The sequence below is a fragment of the Bombus fervidus genome, chromosome 3 (assembly GCF_041682495.2).
Source record: "Bombus fervidus isolate BK054 chromosome 3, iyBomFerv1, whole genome shotgun sequence".
Lineage (NCBI taxonomy): Eukaryota > Metazoa > Arthropoda > Insecta > Hymenoptera > Apidae > Bombus > Bombus fervidus.
In genome coordinates this window covers 11674462-11688902 of record NC_091519.1, presented here as the reverse complement: position 1 = coordinate 11688902, position 14441 = coordinate 11674462, and the positions used below count along the sequence as shown (strand labels likewise).

Sequence of the window (14441 nt, the reverse complement as noted above, 5' to 3'; positions counted from 1 at the left end):
AAGTACATAAAAAAGGAGTCTTATTATGTCGACACGTTAGAGACTTACGTACTTTATAAAAAAATATAAGTTAATTACTGTTTGCAGTTCAAGCTTTGGCGTTTATTACATTTACATAATAAAGTGTCATTAAAACACAAACCACTTCTTACTCTTATCAGATATAACAAATACATTCATACACGTCTATATCACATATGAATGGGGTCGAGAGTTAGAAGTAGCTCAATGTTTCCCAAGATGCTTATACATTATTACGTTTATAATAAACATTATCTAAGCTATCAATAGTATACATAAAACAGTGATTAAAATATACGATAGTGTGTACAAATGTTTTGTATGCTTTACAAAACCTTTTATATGTACTGTTCTTTATTTTCGTCGACATTCGTCGACATGTATTTACGAGACATCCAAAATTATTTAGACATGTCAAAAGTTATTTAAAGTAAAGAAACTCGATAATGGACCATACAGTAAATAAAAAATGATTCCTTTTTTATTAAAATTTTGCATGAAAATATTACCTTTTTTAGTATTATGCGTGGAATATGCAATAAGAAAAAGATATTTGTTTTATCTTACTATTATCTTGTATTAGAGCTAATGAAAATAGATTGTTAAGTGGTACTGTATGTCATTCCATTTTGCATGTATGTAACAAGTAATTCATTGCAAATTTTTTCATCTTCTGGATATTCTCTTGCTGCCGCTTCATTTGGTATATAATGAGCACCACTGAATTTATAAAAGTATCTACCAATCTGGTAATGATGTATCCATCCTGGATTAGAAGCCAACTCTAAATTTTCTAATAATAAATTCATATGTATTATTTAAACATATTCTGTTTTTTTTTTCTTTATAAGTGAATAATAAGTAATATATTACCTTGTGCCATATATTGGCATGACCCATTATCAACAAGTACGTCATAAAATGGTTGATCTGCACCATCCCTTAATTCATCTACGTCCATTTGATTCTTCCATTCTGTAGGCGCTGTACAAAAGGTGTCCCATCCTGTTATTACACACAAGCATCCATGAAATTTATGTTTCACTATCAACCCTATCGCATATTTTATGCTTGGATTTCTAATTTTTGGCCTTACTTCTTCCTGAATAAAATACATGCAACTTATAAATTTTTGTAATAAGCTGATATTATTTGAAAATCTTGACATATATTATTGATGATCTTACTCTATATTGTAACTTCCTCTGATATGATTGGAAAATATGGACATTAAACGTCTGTAATATTAGATTTGCCTGTCCTCTTGATATTAACTCTAAATCCTAAAATTTTGATAAATTTTTTATGTAATTGAAAACTTAATTTTTCGTAACAGATATTAATTTCATACCTCTGGTATATTTTCTAATCTCTCCACTAATTCACTTAAGTCCATGGATTGTGAGATATATATTCGACCTAGTTGTAAAATCGTATTTGCGTCATTGGGTTGTATCATGTATTGAAGTTCAAGAGCAGAACGTAACCTTGCAGTTCTACCACATACATGAGTATGTTGTCTAGCAGCTATTTCCAAATTATTTGCCATTCTTGTTACTACCTATTAAGAAGTATTACTGTACATATTAGATATCCAAAGAACAATAGAAAGAAAGAATTTTCAGGTCAAAGAAAATGTATAAACCTCTATAGCAGTTGCCGCCTCATGAACATTATATTTTTCTATTGGACATCTTGAAATACCACCAATTCGAGGACAATTCTTCTTAGTTAGAAATTGACCACCATTGAAAACATCAATATAAAAATTTTCCGTATCCTTAAATTGTGGTCCACTAAAATAAAACATGTAATAATATCTAAAAAAAATATAGTATAGATAAAATTAAAACTCAAATGCTTATTGCATTAAGGTTATCAGATTCATATAAATCTGAAATATATATTATTATATTTATTTATTCTTCATCCATATACCACTGTATGTTTGTAGATATATATAAATCTTATTTCTAACATATAAACCATTAAAACTAGAACTTTAACTTAAGTCAACTTAACCCTATACGAGTTCTGAAATATGTATAATTATATTAATTGTACCCATATTATTTGTAAACTTACTATGTTTCTTTCCAACGTAGCAAAAAATGAGATGGGAAACTAACAGGTTCACAGTGTATGCCAAGTCTTCGAGCAACACTTTCAAATACTATTGCTAAAGTTATAGGAATTCCCCGTCTATGTTCCAAAACCTAAATGAAAAGTTATAAATATTACATTTATTTTATAATATGAAATTACACATTACCTTTTTTATTTTTTATAATATTCATAACTTACATGATCTATGAATGAATTTTCCGATGAATAATACATTTCACTGTTTCCATAGAATCCTAATCTTTTAAATAATACTTCGCATAATGCATCTATTAGTTGTCTTGTTTCTGTAATATTCCATTGGTTGTCACCAATAATATTATTTTTCCAAAAGTTAAATCTTTCAGTTGGAATTGAAAATATAGTATGATTTGGATATCGTTCTCTGAGCAGCTCTTTAGTTTGTTCTGCAATATTATCTAATGCTGATGATATTGCAAAATATGATACATGTCTTTCTGGCTGACTCCATTGTGCCACAATAGTTGCACCACGTTCTAAGGTCTGTTGTTTTGGTGGTAAAGATAAAAATTTTTTCCATTCGTCCTTCAAATGGGTTTGTTTCAAATAATGAACAATTTTAAGGGCATAATACCTATCTGTTAAATTACTGACTCTGAAAGAGTTTATAATAACATCATTACCTAGAATTCTAAGACAAAAACACCTTATATTCATATACTTACATAGCAGGATGTTTGATTAAGCTAATAAGTTCATCTACCAAAAAATAATAAGCTAAAGGATGAGCACCTTTTTTTGGACAAAATAGAGGATCAAACTCTTCAAATTCCGAATTAGATATTTCTTCCATTCTATAATATTTATTGGACATAGAAGATAAATGAGAAAGCAATTTTATTCTAGTACTCAAACTACTCTTTACTTCCTCCTTCCAATTTATCATTCGATGATCCAACTCATTATTTGTTTGATATATTTCTCTCAAATGTGGCCATCTGTTATTAAAAAAGTAATAATAATAGTATTGATAATAAAAATAATATCGAATGTTTTAAATAAAATCAGTTGTAAAAGTTGTTTAAATTATGTTCAGAAAAGATTTTATCTTGTAACAATCAAAGAAAATATCTCTAACTGGGACATTCTGTATTTATAGTGTTTACAATCTATACTTATAAATAGTACATAAATAAGAATTTATATCTCGAACTTTAAAATAATAATTTGCGTTTCTCGTCTGCTAATACAAAAAGAATTTATTTGATCTATTCAAAATAAAAAAGGTCCTAACCGTTCAAAGAAAACAAAGGACGTGTGTAATTCACTCGATTTTTATTTCAACAATAATACCTTTGAAAAATAGTGATATACCTTTGAAAAAATTTTGTCTTCCAAAGTTTATTATTTTCATTGACAATTTTGTACAAACTCCTGCAAGTCGAACTGAAATGAAGGACATCTGAAACGCTAAGTCGTTTATCCTCCAAAATGTACACAATTACCTCTCCAGGTAATACGATTATTGCGTCACTTGACATTTCTTATAATTTCCTTTTCTAATGTGCGATTAAACTAAATCTCCTATACGTAAAATATCATCAACAAATTGAACGAAACACGTTCCCAATATATGTCTGTCATTACATTATCTCAATGACAGAAGTTTTCTACACTCGAGAACACTCAAATTGACACCTTCATGAAGAAACGCGGACAAGGAGGAAAATTCTCACTAATACCGCTGCTTACAGATAAAATACTGCCACCGCGGTAATGGCAGTCGGCCAGTCAGTATTGCACGAGTCACGAGTATTAACCAATAGGAACAACATTCTTTTCTAGACCAATACAAGAACTTCCAATAGTAGCTCTGTATTAAAATACACGGTTTATAAACTAATAAACAAACTGCGAATATTAATCAGAAATTTATACACGTAAAAATGTATAACATAGTATGCAGAAATATATAAAATATCTAATGTAAAATAGTTAGATTCCACATCTTTAGTTATACTCGTAAAAATTGTATGAATATCAACAGTTTTCTAGTAACAGATGTATGTATGTATATCTTTTATTATCACATATGTACGTCTTTTTTTTAACCCTCCATGCAGCCTCGCACCGCGCTTGTATACAGGGAAATCATCAACACATACCGATGCATGCATTTTTACTTATTTACCGGAAATTAACATTACACAATCTCAAATATAATTAAATTCTAAGAGTAGTATATATTGTAACACATAAGAGAACTTTCTATATACGAAAACTTATCAAATAGAATTTGAATTTTCTAAGAAATAACGAGTTTTTTAAATAAATGATTGCTTCAACTTTATAAATAGACTGCGAATATTTATCCAAATTCATATTTTTATGAAAAAAGTTTGAAAAAATGGAATTTATGTAGAAAATGGTTTGATTTATATTTGCACGTGACAGTTTTATATATTTTTGTATATTATTCGCATTCAGTGTATTATCTCGTTCTTAAATTTTCTATAAATACGTAAAAATCTACAGTGCATTTATAATGAATACCGTCACTTCTTTTTTTGCATTTTATTACATCAAAATTTTTATGGATTCATTCGATGCTCGAATTAATTTAATATGTGTGATAATCCATGCTTTGACGAAGAGTCATGCAGTCGACCTCATCGATTTTTAACGTGTTTATTTTAACATTGATATCTTCCTCGATTTGAATTTGTGTTTTGAGTAAATAACGCAACGATGCCTGAGACTGAAATAATAATTGTATTATCATTTATAATAAGCTGATTAAACAACAGAATCATAAGCTATAAAACGTATGAACTATAAACCTCGAATATAGTTGCTTGTAGTTTCGACACAATCTCACGTAAATCATATACTTCCTTTACAAGATTAATTTCCACTAGATCTCGTGTAAGTTCTAATCCTGGCCTTTGACAACGATTACCGAGTCTCGTATGCGCCAAAGCTAAAAAACTTTCCTTCTCCGCGATTGATTTTTCAATGCGTGTAATATTATCCTTCATTTCCGCTGCTTGTCGCATGATCTGTTTCGTGCACATACATACATGTAACGTTTTAATTCAATGATTCATATTTAAACTAGAAAATGCAATGAATATTCATGCATAATTAACAAATTATATGATGCTTACATACAAATGCATGTCAAGATATTTCGTGATCCAATGGTTAAACTAAAAATACAGTGTATTCTATGAGCATAATCAAGCAAAAAGTGTTGTGTAAGCATAGTTCATTAAAATTGAAATGAGTTTCCTAAGATATTATATCGAACTTTTTATAAATTTTGTTTGTTGAAATGGAATATTGATAGCTAATGATTACATATATTGATTCTTTAACCTATTTCTGTCTTATAGTATAGTAACCACAAGTCTGTTACTGTTTTTTTTTATTTTTATTATAACTTTTTAATAAACTTTAAATGGCATATATTTATATAACATTTGTTGCTTGATTATACCTATACACTAACGAAGTTTGGCTTTAAACCTTAGAACACGCTATATAGTGGCAGAAATTTTAAAAATCTCTAATTAAACGTTAATGATTGTTTCCATGTACCTCAGCGTGTTGTAATTCTAATTTTATTTTCGCTTCTTTCGTTTCCTCGATGCGCCGCCTGAAGGCCGCGTCAGTAGCATTTTTCTGATCATTTAGATCATCGATCACTTGCTTTATAATTGTATCGATATAACAGCGCAATGGTCTAGCGCTATTTACCTCTTTCGAAGCGCTAACGATATTGTTATTAGTCTGCATTTCCCATTCGTTCAACTCTATCGTTCTTAATATGTAAAAATAAATGTTAAAAGTTAGGTAAACTTAAGAAAACACTGAAATAAAGAAAAATAAGAGAGTTAAAGTGATACTTGCGATGGATCAAGTCGCGATGTACCATGATAAATACTTAAATTTAAATTGGTTTCCTTCAAAGTCAAGTTGTGCTTGTCAATGCGCAAATTATTTTCTTTATCCTCGAGCTCGTGATCCATGTAATAAAGCGTCGCTTTAAGACGACGTATTTGTTCCTGCGTTTGTTCCAAAGTCCGAACTAATAAACTTTCGACGCCTTTGATCACCTCGCATTCTTTTAATAATTCTTTTTCTATGTCGTCGTGAACTAAATCAATTCCTAATCTATGCTCTCTACAATTGAAATAATAGTAAAATTTAACAGATATCCTATTTTTATAAAAAGTTAAAACTATATGAAATAGTTACAGCTTTCTTTTTAATTTTGTATATCGAACCTAAAAATAAGGCATTTTTCGCAAATGACAAAAGCGTTTTTCCTCACGGATGATAGAGCATCCATGATACGCTCCTTGTATATTGACAAAGCATCGATTTCAAGAAGAACTTCCTTCCTTATACGCAGCAGTTCTCTTTTACGAAATTCGATGTCCTCGATTTTTTCTTTCAGTCTGTGATCTGTTTCTTCTTTATTGTTTCGTACTTTCTCGGAGCTTAATTCGCAAACACGCTGAGATTCATTAAGTAGCCGATCTGCTAGTTCCTGCTGTGCTTCAGAACATCGATACCTAATCGTAATTTTATAATTTTTATATTTATGTAAATATTCTTAATTCTATAATTTAAATTCTATAATTCTAAAATTCTGTAATTCTATAATTATAATATAATTATATAATTCTTTTGTTAATAATTTATTAGTTATATAATGTTTTTTTAATTCCAAATATTTAGTATTTTGGAATATTATATGAATATAAAGCATATAAGTTCTTGTTTATAGAATTGAAATTAAATACTCGTACCTGTGGCGATTATTTAGATGCCATTGATGCAAACTAAATTTCAATGGAGGCGGTGGAACTATTTCAGGCGGTCGTTTGTTCGGCATTGTATTTTTCCAATTTCGAAAATACTGTTGTGCTTTTGAAGGATCAGCGTTCTTTTAAAGAGGCGGGTTCACAGGTTTGATCTATATATGGATGAATCAGCGCAAGGATGGTTTCCATGGAAACATTTAACCTATTAAGAAATGGTTTATTTTAATTCATTCGCAATAAGGAAATTATATACTAAGTATAACACATTACCTGTAGCGGAATAAATCATATACTCTATATTAATGATTAAACAGATTATTTCTAAAGAAATTAAAAAAAGAGCAAATGATTTAAATATAAACCTAGCGCTCACATATATTAACTCTTAAGGTATCACAATAAATTTACTTTATCTCACAGCTGGTACGGTAGGGATCGTTAAGAATTGAAAGCTATAGATATCTAACGGAGAAACGAAGAAATCTGTAAAATTCCATTTAATTAAAGAAATGTATACACAGTGTTTCTATTTATTCTAATCATGATTTTCATTTTTATTAGTAATAATGTATTATCCATCGAAGATAATTATTTACTAAAAGATAATTTATATATAACTCATATAAATTATATACTGGGAATATTTAAATTTATGTACATGTAAATATATATATATATTTATTTATTTATTTATATATATATATTCAAAAAATATTCAAAATAAAGTAGTTATTCAAATATTTCGAAGATGATACAAATCTTTATTCCAATTTATTAGTTGTTCCATAAAAGTAACAATTTGCATATGTAAATATGTACATACATATATGTATGAGTCTGTTTTATATGTTTATATGTTTTATATCTTTAATGGCAAAAAGTAATGTTATCTGTCTTCTTAGTTACTTTACCTTGTACCAGATGAACTCACAGTTTCCGTTTAAGAATCCAACCATAGAATTCAAGGGTGGAGATGCAACATGGTAACTGCGTTTCTCATCTAACTGAACTCTATGGTCACAGAGAATGTCGATGTTTTTACCTTATTTTTTGATTTGCCGCGTATGCAACGCCGTGACACAATGGCGGCTTCCGTTATAAGCACGTACTTTTTGTCGACCGTTTTCATTAAAATGTAAAGAACTGTCGAAAGAATAATTTTTTCGGCAGGTTTTAGGTGTTTAAAATGACATAGCGATATCGAAATTGTAAGGTATTTGCGGAGAGGATAGCTGGATGTATTAATACGCGTTACCGAGGTACGGATTACTTTTGATCAATAACAAAATTATCAGAAACTTTGAATGAGAAATCAAATACAAAGTGTTTGCCTTGTTTGTTTAAAAAACTGCTTTCACATTTTTCAGAAAGAGAAAAACGCTCGCGGCAAAATGTCAAAGAGACTTGCGGATAGTGGGGATTCGGGTTCCCAACCACCTATTAAAAAAGTTCAATTCGAACCGATTTTAATTGGACCTATTTCAACCCTCGAAGAAATGGACATGAAAGTTTTACAGTTTCAAAATAAAAAATTGGCCCAGGTTAGTATTCAAATCATACTTTGACAAAGGTATTTATAAAACGCCAATAATCGAAAAAAGATATTACCTATAAAATATAATCTTTTGACTTATTAATTTATTCATAATTAATAAAACATTGTTTTTCCATAATTAATATTATATGGTATTTTATGATTGTCTGTTGTAAATGCAGATATTATTAAGAAAAAATTTTCTTCAATGTAAAATGTTAATTTATTATGTAAGAATATGATCTAGCTTTGCTATATTGTTAGTATGTATTGTATCTTACATTTATATTATACATTACAATATGTTATATTTAGACATGTTATGATATTTCAATATTCTATTGTTGTTTGTTAGTTGAAATTGATCTTTTCCAATTAGTTACTTTTTTCATATACTCCTTTCACTATAAGATATGAAATTGTATTGTATATTATGTTATTATGATTTTATAGAGACTAGAGCAGCGTCATAGAGTAGAGGCTGAATTAAGGCAACGAATTGAACAGTTGGAAAAACGACAAATGCAAGATGATGCAGTGCTTAATGTTGTCAATCGTTATTGGAATCAATTGAATGAAGATATACGTGTATTACTTCAGAGATTTGATGCTGAAACAGCTGATGAATCTGAAAATAAAAGTAAACAGCTATAATGAACTAATCTATTAAATGTTTAGATAAATGTTTTAATGACTTTTAATGAATTATAGATGAAAGTGAAGCTACAACATCATTCCTTATGCAGCTTTCTTCATGGGACAAAGAAGAGTTAGATGATAAATTAGCAAATCGTGTTCAAGTGTCTAAACGTGCAGTTTCAAAAGTAGTACAAGCATTTGACCGTCTTTCTCAAAGAAATGAAAAGATTACTCTTGCACTTAAAGGAGAATTTGATGGAGGTATTTAATTCTAATATATGAAAAAGAAAATAATATATCAAATAAAAAAATGACAATGTTATATTTCAGATGAAGCACCCAATATTGATGAAGTTGTGCGTAGAGCAAACTCTGAGATACAAATGGAAAATAGAAATCTTCAAGCAATAAATATACAACTTCATGAAAAATACCATACTATTTCATTAAAGGTAAGCTTATTTATATTGATAAATTACATTTTATTGTGTATTAATAAGTATATCTTCTCATAGATGTCAGAACTGCAAGATACCATAACAGGGAAAGATACACTTGCCGCAGAGCTTCGTAACCAGGTGGATGATCTTCAGTACGAGCTAAATAAAGTGAGAGCGCGTAATGATAAATTAGAACATCACCTTGGAGAAGCAATTGAGAAACTAAAAGCGTTTCAACAAATACATGGTACAGATGAAAAAGGAAGTAATAAACCCAATACTTTAGTTGCTTCAAGTGTGTCACAGACAAAGGTATATTCTGTTGTCTATTACTTTTTATTTAAAATCAATGTATATATTTAATCCTGTTTCGTATCATATAGCTCGAAGATTTACAAAGGGAATTGGAAGAAACCAGAGAGTTAGCTAATAACAGGTTACAAGAACTGGATAAACTACATCAACAGCATCGAGATGCATTGAAAGAAGTAGAAAAATTAAAAATGGATGTGAGTTCTTTGGTTTTTGTACACACATTTATGGTGTCCAGTATGGAATGTAAATTAATATCTTGTGCAATAAATACCCATGTAGTACTTGCTTTTGCTGATTTCTTGTGTTTTACTTCTTTACATTTGAATAAAGTGCACGTAAGAAAAATTGGGTGGAAACCTATTTGATATTGTGATCAAATGTTATTTTCACTTCGAAAATATCTTATATTTGCAGATACGACAACTTCCAGAATCGGTAATTGTTGAGACGACTGAATACAAATGTTTACAATCACAATTTTCTGTATTATACAATGAATCAATGCAATTGAAAACACAATTAGATGATGCTCGTCAGCAACTGCAATCCAGTAAAAACGCTCACTTACGGCATATTGAAATGATGGAGGCAAGTGCATTTTATTTTATTTATTTTTCTTTCATTATAAAATTATATAAAAATAATATCTATTTGTTAATATTTTCAGAGCGAAGAATTGATGGCACAAAAAAAACTACGTGGAGAATGCATACAATTGGAAGATGTTTTGGCTCAATTACGAAAAGAATATGAAATGTTAAGAATTGAATTTGAACAAAATTTAGCTGCAAACGAGCAAACAGGACCGATAAATCGAGAAATGAGACATTTGATCACATCTTTGCAAAATCACAATCAACAGCTTAAAGGCGAGGTTCATCGTTATAAACGGAAGTACAAAGAAGCTTCATCAGAAATACCGAAAGTATGTATATCATTGATTTCAAATTATTTAAGGAGAGTGTATTAACAAAAGAATGAAAGTATTTACAGTTGATATCCGTGCTTTGTCGTAGCTAAAGAAAGAAATTGAGGAACTAACGACGAAGTTGGGCCAACAAACATCCCAGGAGAACAAAGAAGGGAATAATTCAGATGGCAGTGGAAAAGAGGAAGATGCATCAAATTCTCTTCCAGGTTCTACACAGGTAAAATAATTCCTTTAAAGGAACTTATATTTCCAAAGTGCGTTATAAAAATAAGTTTCTGGGAGTTAGATAGCTTTTATGTTAATATAGATAAAGGAAGAGAGTGGAGTTTCAATAAAAAGAGAATCTGGAGAAGAAGAAGTAGAAACTATCGAAGTTGGAGAAGGGGAAGGAAACAAAGGTACTCCAGATTCTTTGACATTAACATCTCCAACTTTAAAGAAAGAAAAAGATATTAAACGCGAAAAAGATATAAAGAAGGAAGCTGTCAAAACCGAACATCGCGATCCTGCTCATCGTGCCAAAGACACGAAAGTAGCGGAATCAGAACTTGTTAGAGATCTGAAAGCGCAACTAAAGTATGTCATATGTCCATATACTATTTTAAATTAATCACTATCATAATTTACATTTGATCATTCTAATTACAGAAAGGCTGTGAATGAAATGAAAGAAATGAAATTATTATTAGACATGTACAAAGGTGTTGGAAAAGAACAAAGAGATAAAGTGCAATTAATGGCAGCTGAACGGAAAACGAGAGCAGAATTAGATGAATTACGCCAACAGATAAAGAAAATTCAGGTATTTGTGCAAGTAGACTTTTAATTGCGAATCTTTTATCTTTTTTAAAATTTTATGAATAAGCTTATATTTTCAGGAAAGTAAAAGAGAAGAGCGTAAAAAGTTGGCAGATGAAGATGCGCAAATAAAGATTAAGAAACTAGAAGAACAAGCATACACTCTTCAGCGTCAAGTTGCTTCTCAAAAGCAGGTAACTTTATATATTTGATAAATTCTATAAAATACGAATTTTATTTAAAACTGTTGAACTATCGGTAATGCTAAACAGAATTGTGTGTGGTTTCAGGAGGAGGAGGCTCTTTTGAACGAAATGGAGGTAACTGGGCAAGCTTTTGAAGACATGCAAGAACAGAATTCTAGGCTAATTCAACAGTTACGTGAAAAAGACGACGCAAATTTTAAACTTATGACGGAAAGAATTAAAAGTAATCAATTACACAAATTAGCTAGAGAGGAGAAAGATGTTCTAAAAGAACAAGTTTCTACATTAACAACTCAAGTTGAAGCTGCTAATGTCGTCGTTCGTAAATTAGAAGAGAAGGAGCGCCTTTTACAAAATTCCCTTGCTACTGTTGAAAAAGAATTGGCTTTGAGGCAACAGGCAATGGAAATGCATAAAAGAAAAGCTATCGAAAGTGCCCAGTCTGCAGCTGATTTAAAACTTCATCTTGGTAAGAAATTTATGTAATGATACTTGTAATTGTTTTATAAAAATATCTTTTGAATGTTATGTAGAAAAATACCATTCTCAAATGAAAGAAGCACAACAAGTTGTAGCTGAGAAAACTAGTTCTTTGGAAGCAGAAGCATATAAAACAAAAAGATTACAGGTAATATTAACACCTCAAGTAATATATTTTATATATTTTATAGGAAATGTTACAGGATGAAAATTATTTTATTCAAGTTATTGCTAACACTGCTATATCTCATTATAGGAAGAAATAGCTCAATTGAGACGTAAAGTTGAAAGAATGAAGAAAATAGAACTTGCTGAAACATTGGATGAAGTAATGGCTGAGGAGCTTCGAGAATATAAGGAAACACTTACTTGTCCTTCTTGTAAAGTTAAACGTAAAGATGCGGTTCTAACAAAATGTTTTCACGTATTTTGTTGGGATTGTTTACGTACACGATATGAGACTAGGCAACGAAAATGTCCAAAATGTAATTGCGCTTTTGGAGCTAATGATTATCATCGTTTATATTTATCTACATGAAGAAGAAAAGCTTAAATTATTAAAATTTATGTGTCTCTCAGCTGAATTGTGTAAATCTTTCTTACTCTTACAATGTGCATCTTTTCTTATATTTTATATTTATTGTTGTGATCATTGGTAAAAGAAAAATACAGTTGCACATGTCTTGTAAAGAAAGGAGGCTGAAAAACCAAACTCTGTAAAAAAATTCCTATTTCTTCAAATGTGATATAAAAAATAGTACTGCATTTTTAATCTATTTTTTGATGATTTCACTAAATAAGATATTATTTTCATAAATCTTATGTAAGATCAAATCTTACAAAATGTGTTTTGGTTTTTTTTTTGTTTTTCTTTCTTTTGGCAGTAACACAATGGATAAGATATTGGAACACTAAAATGTAAGATAATTTTAGATATAAAATTTGGCGCTTGTATGAAATTTATTCATAAAGTTAGAAAATTTGAATTGAAGAGATTCAATTTTATGAATGGTTCAAAGTAGCAGGTATATTGTAATATATTATAAATAGACATTTAAAGTATCGTAATTTCATAAAGAAATAAAAACATTTGTTTGACAATTATTATTTTATAAAAAGTCCTGTATTTAAAATACTAACGGACATTTAGCTTTGTAAGAATCACTTGATACTATCCTTTTCTCGAGAAATTTAAATATTAGAGAACTAGAGACATAATTTATTATGATAAAAATATATGTAAAAAGTAGAAAAAATGCTTAATTTAGAAATCTCTACTTATTCAATTGAAATGTTCTTTTAGATTTTGCCTAGTATAATATTATCTTTCTACTTTTGTTAATAAATATCTGAGTTCTATGAAGCGAAGAAATATGAAAATATTCGTATTATATATTACATATTACTATATGTTACTTAATGTAACAAATGTCGATTTGACGAAAAGGCAAGATTAAATGCATTACAAATGATGTAAAAATAGAATAATAATCGTCGTTCAATGATGTAATTTACAATATTTTGTAACAAAAACCAAAAGATATATATCAATAGCTTAAAGCATAAATAGAAGAGAAAATAGCTTTTAAATCAAATTTTTAATGATTTATAATAATTGATTGTATCATGTTTTTAAAAGAAATTAACAAATGTATCAAGTTATATACCTAGTAAAGGATGTTTCCTGACTTACATAGAAGTCTGTTGTTATCTTAATTTGATCTTAATTAAAATTTTCTTCTATGATACTAACATATAATTACCTCCTTTGTTAGAATATTGATAGTAATACTAATAAATATCTAATAAAAATTTGTTAATGCACATTTGATATTCACATATTTAACTATGAAATATATAACTGTGTTAACAATATTTGAAAACTTAAGAAAGCAATTTTATATTATGTATGTATATTTTCACAAATTTCTACAAACAAGGTTTTATTATATGTTGATATGGCAAAAAGAAAGTTATATCATTTCATTTATATAAGATTATTACAATCTATAGTAAATTATATAACACTTTATCATCTTTTTAATGACATGCTTGTGAAGAAGCAACGAATTAATAAGGTCTCATTGATAATCCATGAACATTCTTTAACTATAAATGTAGAAATTATTTCAAACAAAACAGAACATTAAATGTGAAAAT

The 14441-nt window shown here is 29.0% G+C and overlaps 3 protein-coding genes across 8 annotated transcripts; 1 reads left to right on the top strand and 2 right to left on the bottom strand.

The window, feature by feature from the left end:
• Positions 1-80: 80 nt before the first annotated feature.
• On the bottom strand, positions 81-3916 carry LOC139985299 (F-box only protein 21). 3 transcript variants are annotated; one of them, XM_071999651.1, is made up of 9 exons: positions 3481-3911; positions 2832-3104; positions 2326-2761; positions 2107-2237; positions 1667-1817; positions 1373-1582; positions 1209-1304; positions 895-1123; positions 81-814 (listed from the first exon to the last, which is right to left on the bottom strand). In XM_071999651.1, exons 1-9 carry the CDS (start codon positions 3645-3647, stop codon positions 624-626), a joined length of 1884 nt encoding a protein of 627 aa, XP_071855752.1. In that variant the 5' UTR covers positions 3648-3911; the 3' UTR covers positions 81-623. The 3 variants fall into 3 exon arrangements, with proteins under 3 accessions (XP_071855752.1, XP_071855754.1, XP_071855753.1); XM_071999653.1 differs by having other exon boundaries at positions 3612-3909; XM_071999652.1 differs by lacking the exon at positions 1209-1304 and having other exon boundaries at positions 3481-3916.
• Positions 3917-4274: 358 nt separating this feature from the next.
• On the bottom strand, positions 4275-7951 carry Tektin-c (Tektin C). 3 transcript variants are annotated; one of them, XM_071999657.1, is made up of 9 exons: positions 7850-7948; positions 7312-7421; positions 7209-7232; positions 6924-7140; positions 6396-6686; positions 6019-6291; positions 5707-5929; positions 4947-5165; positions 4275-4864 (listed from the first exon to the last, which is right to left on the bottom strand). In XM_071999657.1, the coding sequence occupies exons 4-9, from the start codon at positions 7007-7009 to the stop codon at positions 4727-4729; spliced, it is 1230 nt and encodes a 409-aa protein (XP_071855758.1). In that variant the 5' UTR covers positions 7010-7140; positions 7209-7232; positions 7312-7421; positions 7850-7948; the 3' UTR covers positions 4275-4726. The 3 variants fall into 3 exon arrangements, with proteins under 3 accessions (XP_071855758.1, XP_071855757.1, XP_071855759.1); XM_071999656.1 differs by having other exon boundaries at positions 7209-7421; XM_071999658.1 differs by lacking the exons at positions 7209-7232; positions 7312-7421 and having other exon boundaries at positions 7850-7951.
• Positions 7952-8021: 70 nt separating this feature from the next.
• Positions 8022-13980, top strand: Bre1 (E3 ubiquitin-protein ligase Bre1). 2 transcript variants are annotated; one of them, XM_071999643.1, is made up of 16 exons: positions 8022-8197; positions 8306-8479; positions 8926-9112; positions 9184-9372; positions 9442-9563; positions 9627-9863; positions 9935-10060; positions 10281-10454; positions 10534-10791; positions 10883-11014; positions 11105-11373; positions 11446-11599; positions 11676-11789; positions 11868-12270; positions 12335-12429; positions 12538-13980. In XM_071999643.1, the coding sequence occupies exons 2-16, from the start codon at positions 8330-8332 to the stop codon at positions 12817-12819; spliced, it is 2892 nt and encodes a 963-aa protein (XP_071855744.1). In that variant the 5' UTR covers positions 8022-8197; positions 8306-8329; the 3' UTR covers positions 12820-13980. The 2 variants fall into 2 exon arrangements, with proteins under 2 accessions (XP_071855744.1, XP_071855745.1); XM_071999644.1 differs by having other exon boundaries at positions 8023-8197; positions 11886-12270.
• The last annotated feature ends 461 nt before the right edge of the window (positions 13981-14441 follow it).

Excerpts from the sequence above, each read along its gene's own strand:
- Tektin-c (XM_071999658.1), bottom strand. The coding sequence starts at position 7,009 with ATGCCGAACAAACGACCGCCTGAAATAGTTCCACCGCCTCCATTGAAA. Across the intron at positions 5,930-6,018 it reads ACATCGCGACTTGATCCATC|AACGATAGAGTTGAACGAAT; the intron begins GCAAGTATCACT and ends TTACATATTAAG. Across the intron at positions 4,865-4,946 it reads TACAAGCAACTATATTCGAG|TCTCAGGCATCGTTGCGTTA; the intron begins GTTTATAGTTCA and ends TTATTATTTCAG.
- Bre1 (XM_071999643.1), top strand. The coding sequence starts at position 8,330 with ATGTCAAAGAGACTTGCGGATAGTGGGGATTCGGGTTCCCAACCACCT. Across the intron at positions 9,564-9,626 it reads ACCATACTATTTCATTAAAG|ATGTCAGAACTGCAAGATAC; the intron begins GTAAGCTTATTT and ends ATCTTCTCATAG. Across the intron at positions 12,271-12,334 it reads TGATTTAAAACTTCATCTTG|AAAAATACCATTCTCAAATG; the intron begins GTAAGAAATTTA and ends AATGTTATGTAG.
- LOC139985299 (XM_071999651.1), bottom strand. The coding sequence starts at position 3,647 with ATGTCAAGTGACGCAATAATCGTATTACCTGGAGAGGTAATTGTGTAC. Across the intron at positions 1,583-1,666 it reads AGGCGGCAACTGCTATAGAG|GTAGTAACAAGAATGGCAAA; the intron begins GTTTATACATTT and ends ACTTCTTAATAG. Across the intron at positions 1,305-1,372 it reads GATTAGAAAATATACCAGAG|GATTTAGAGTTAATATCAAG; the intron begins GTATGAAATTAA and ends TCAAAATTTTAG.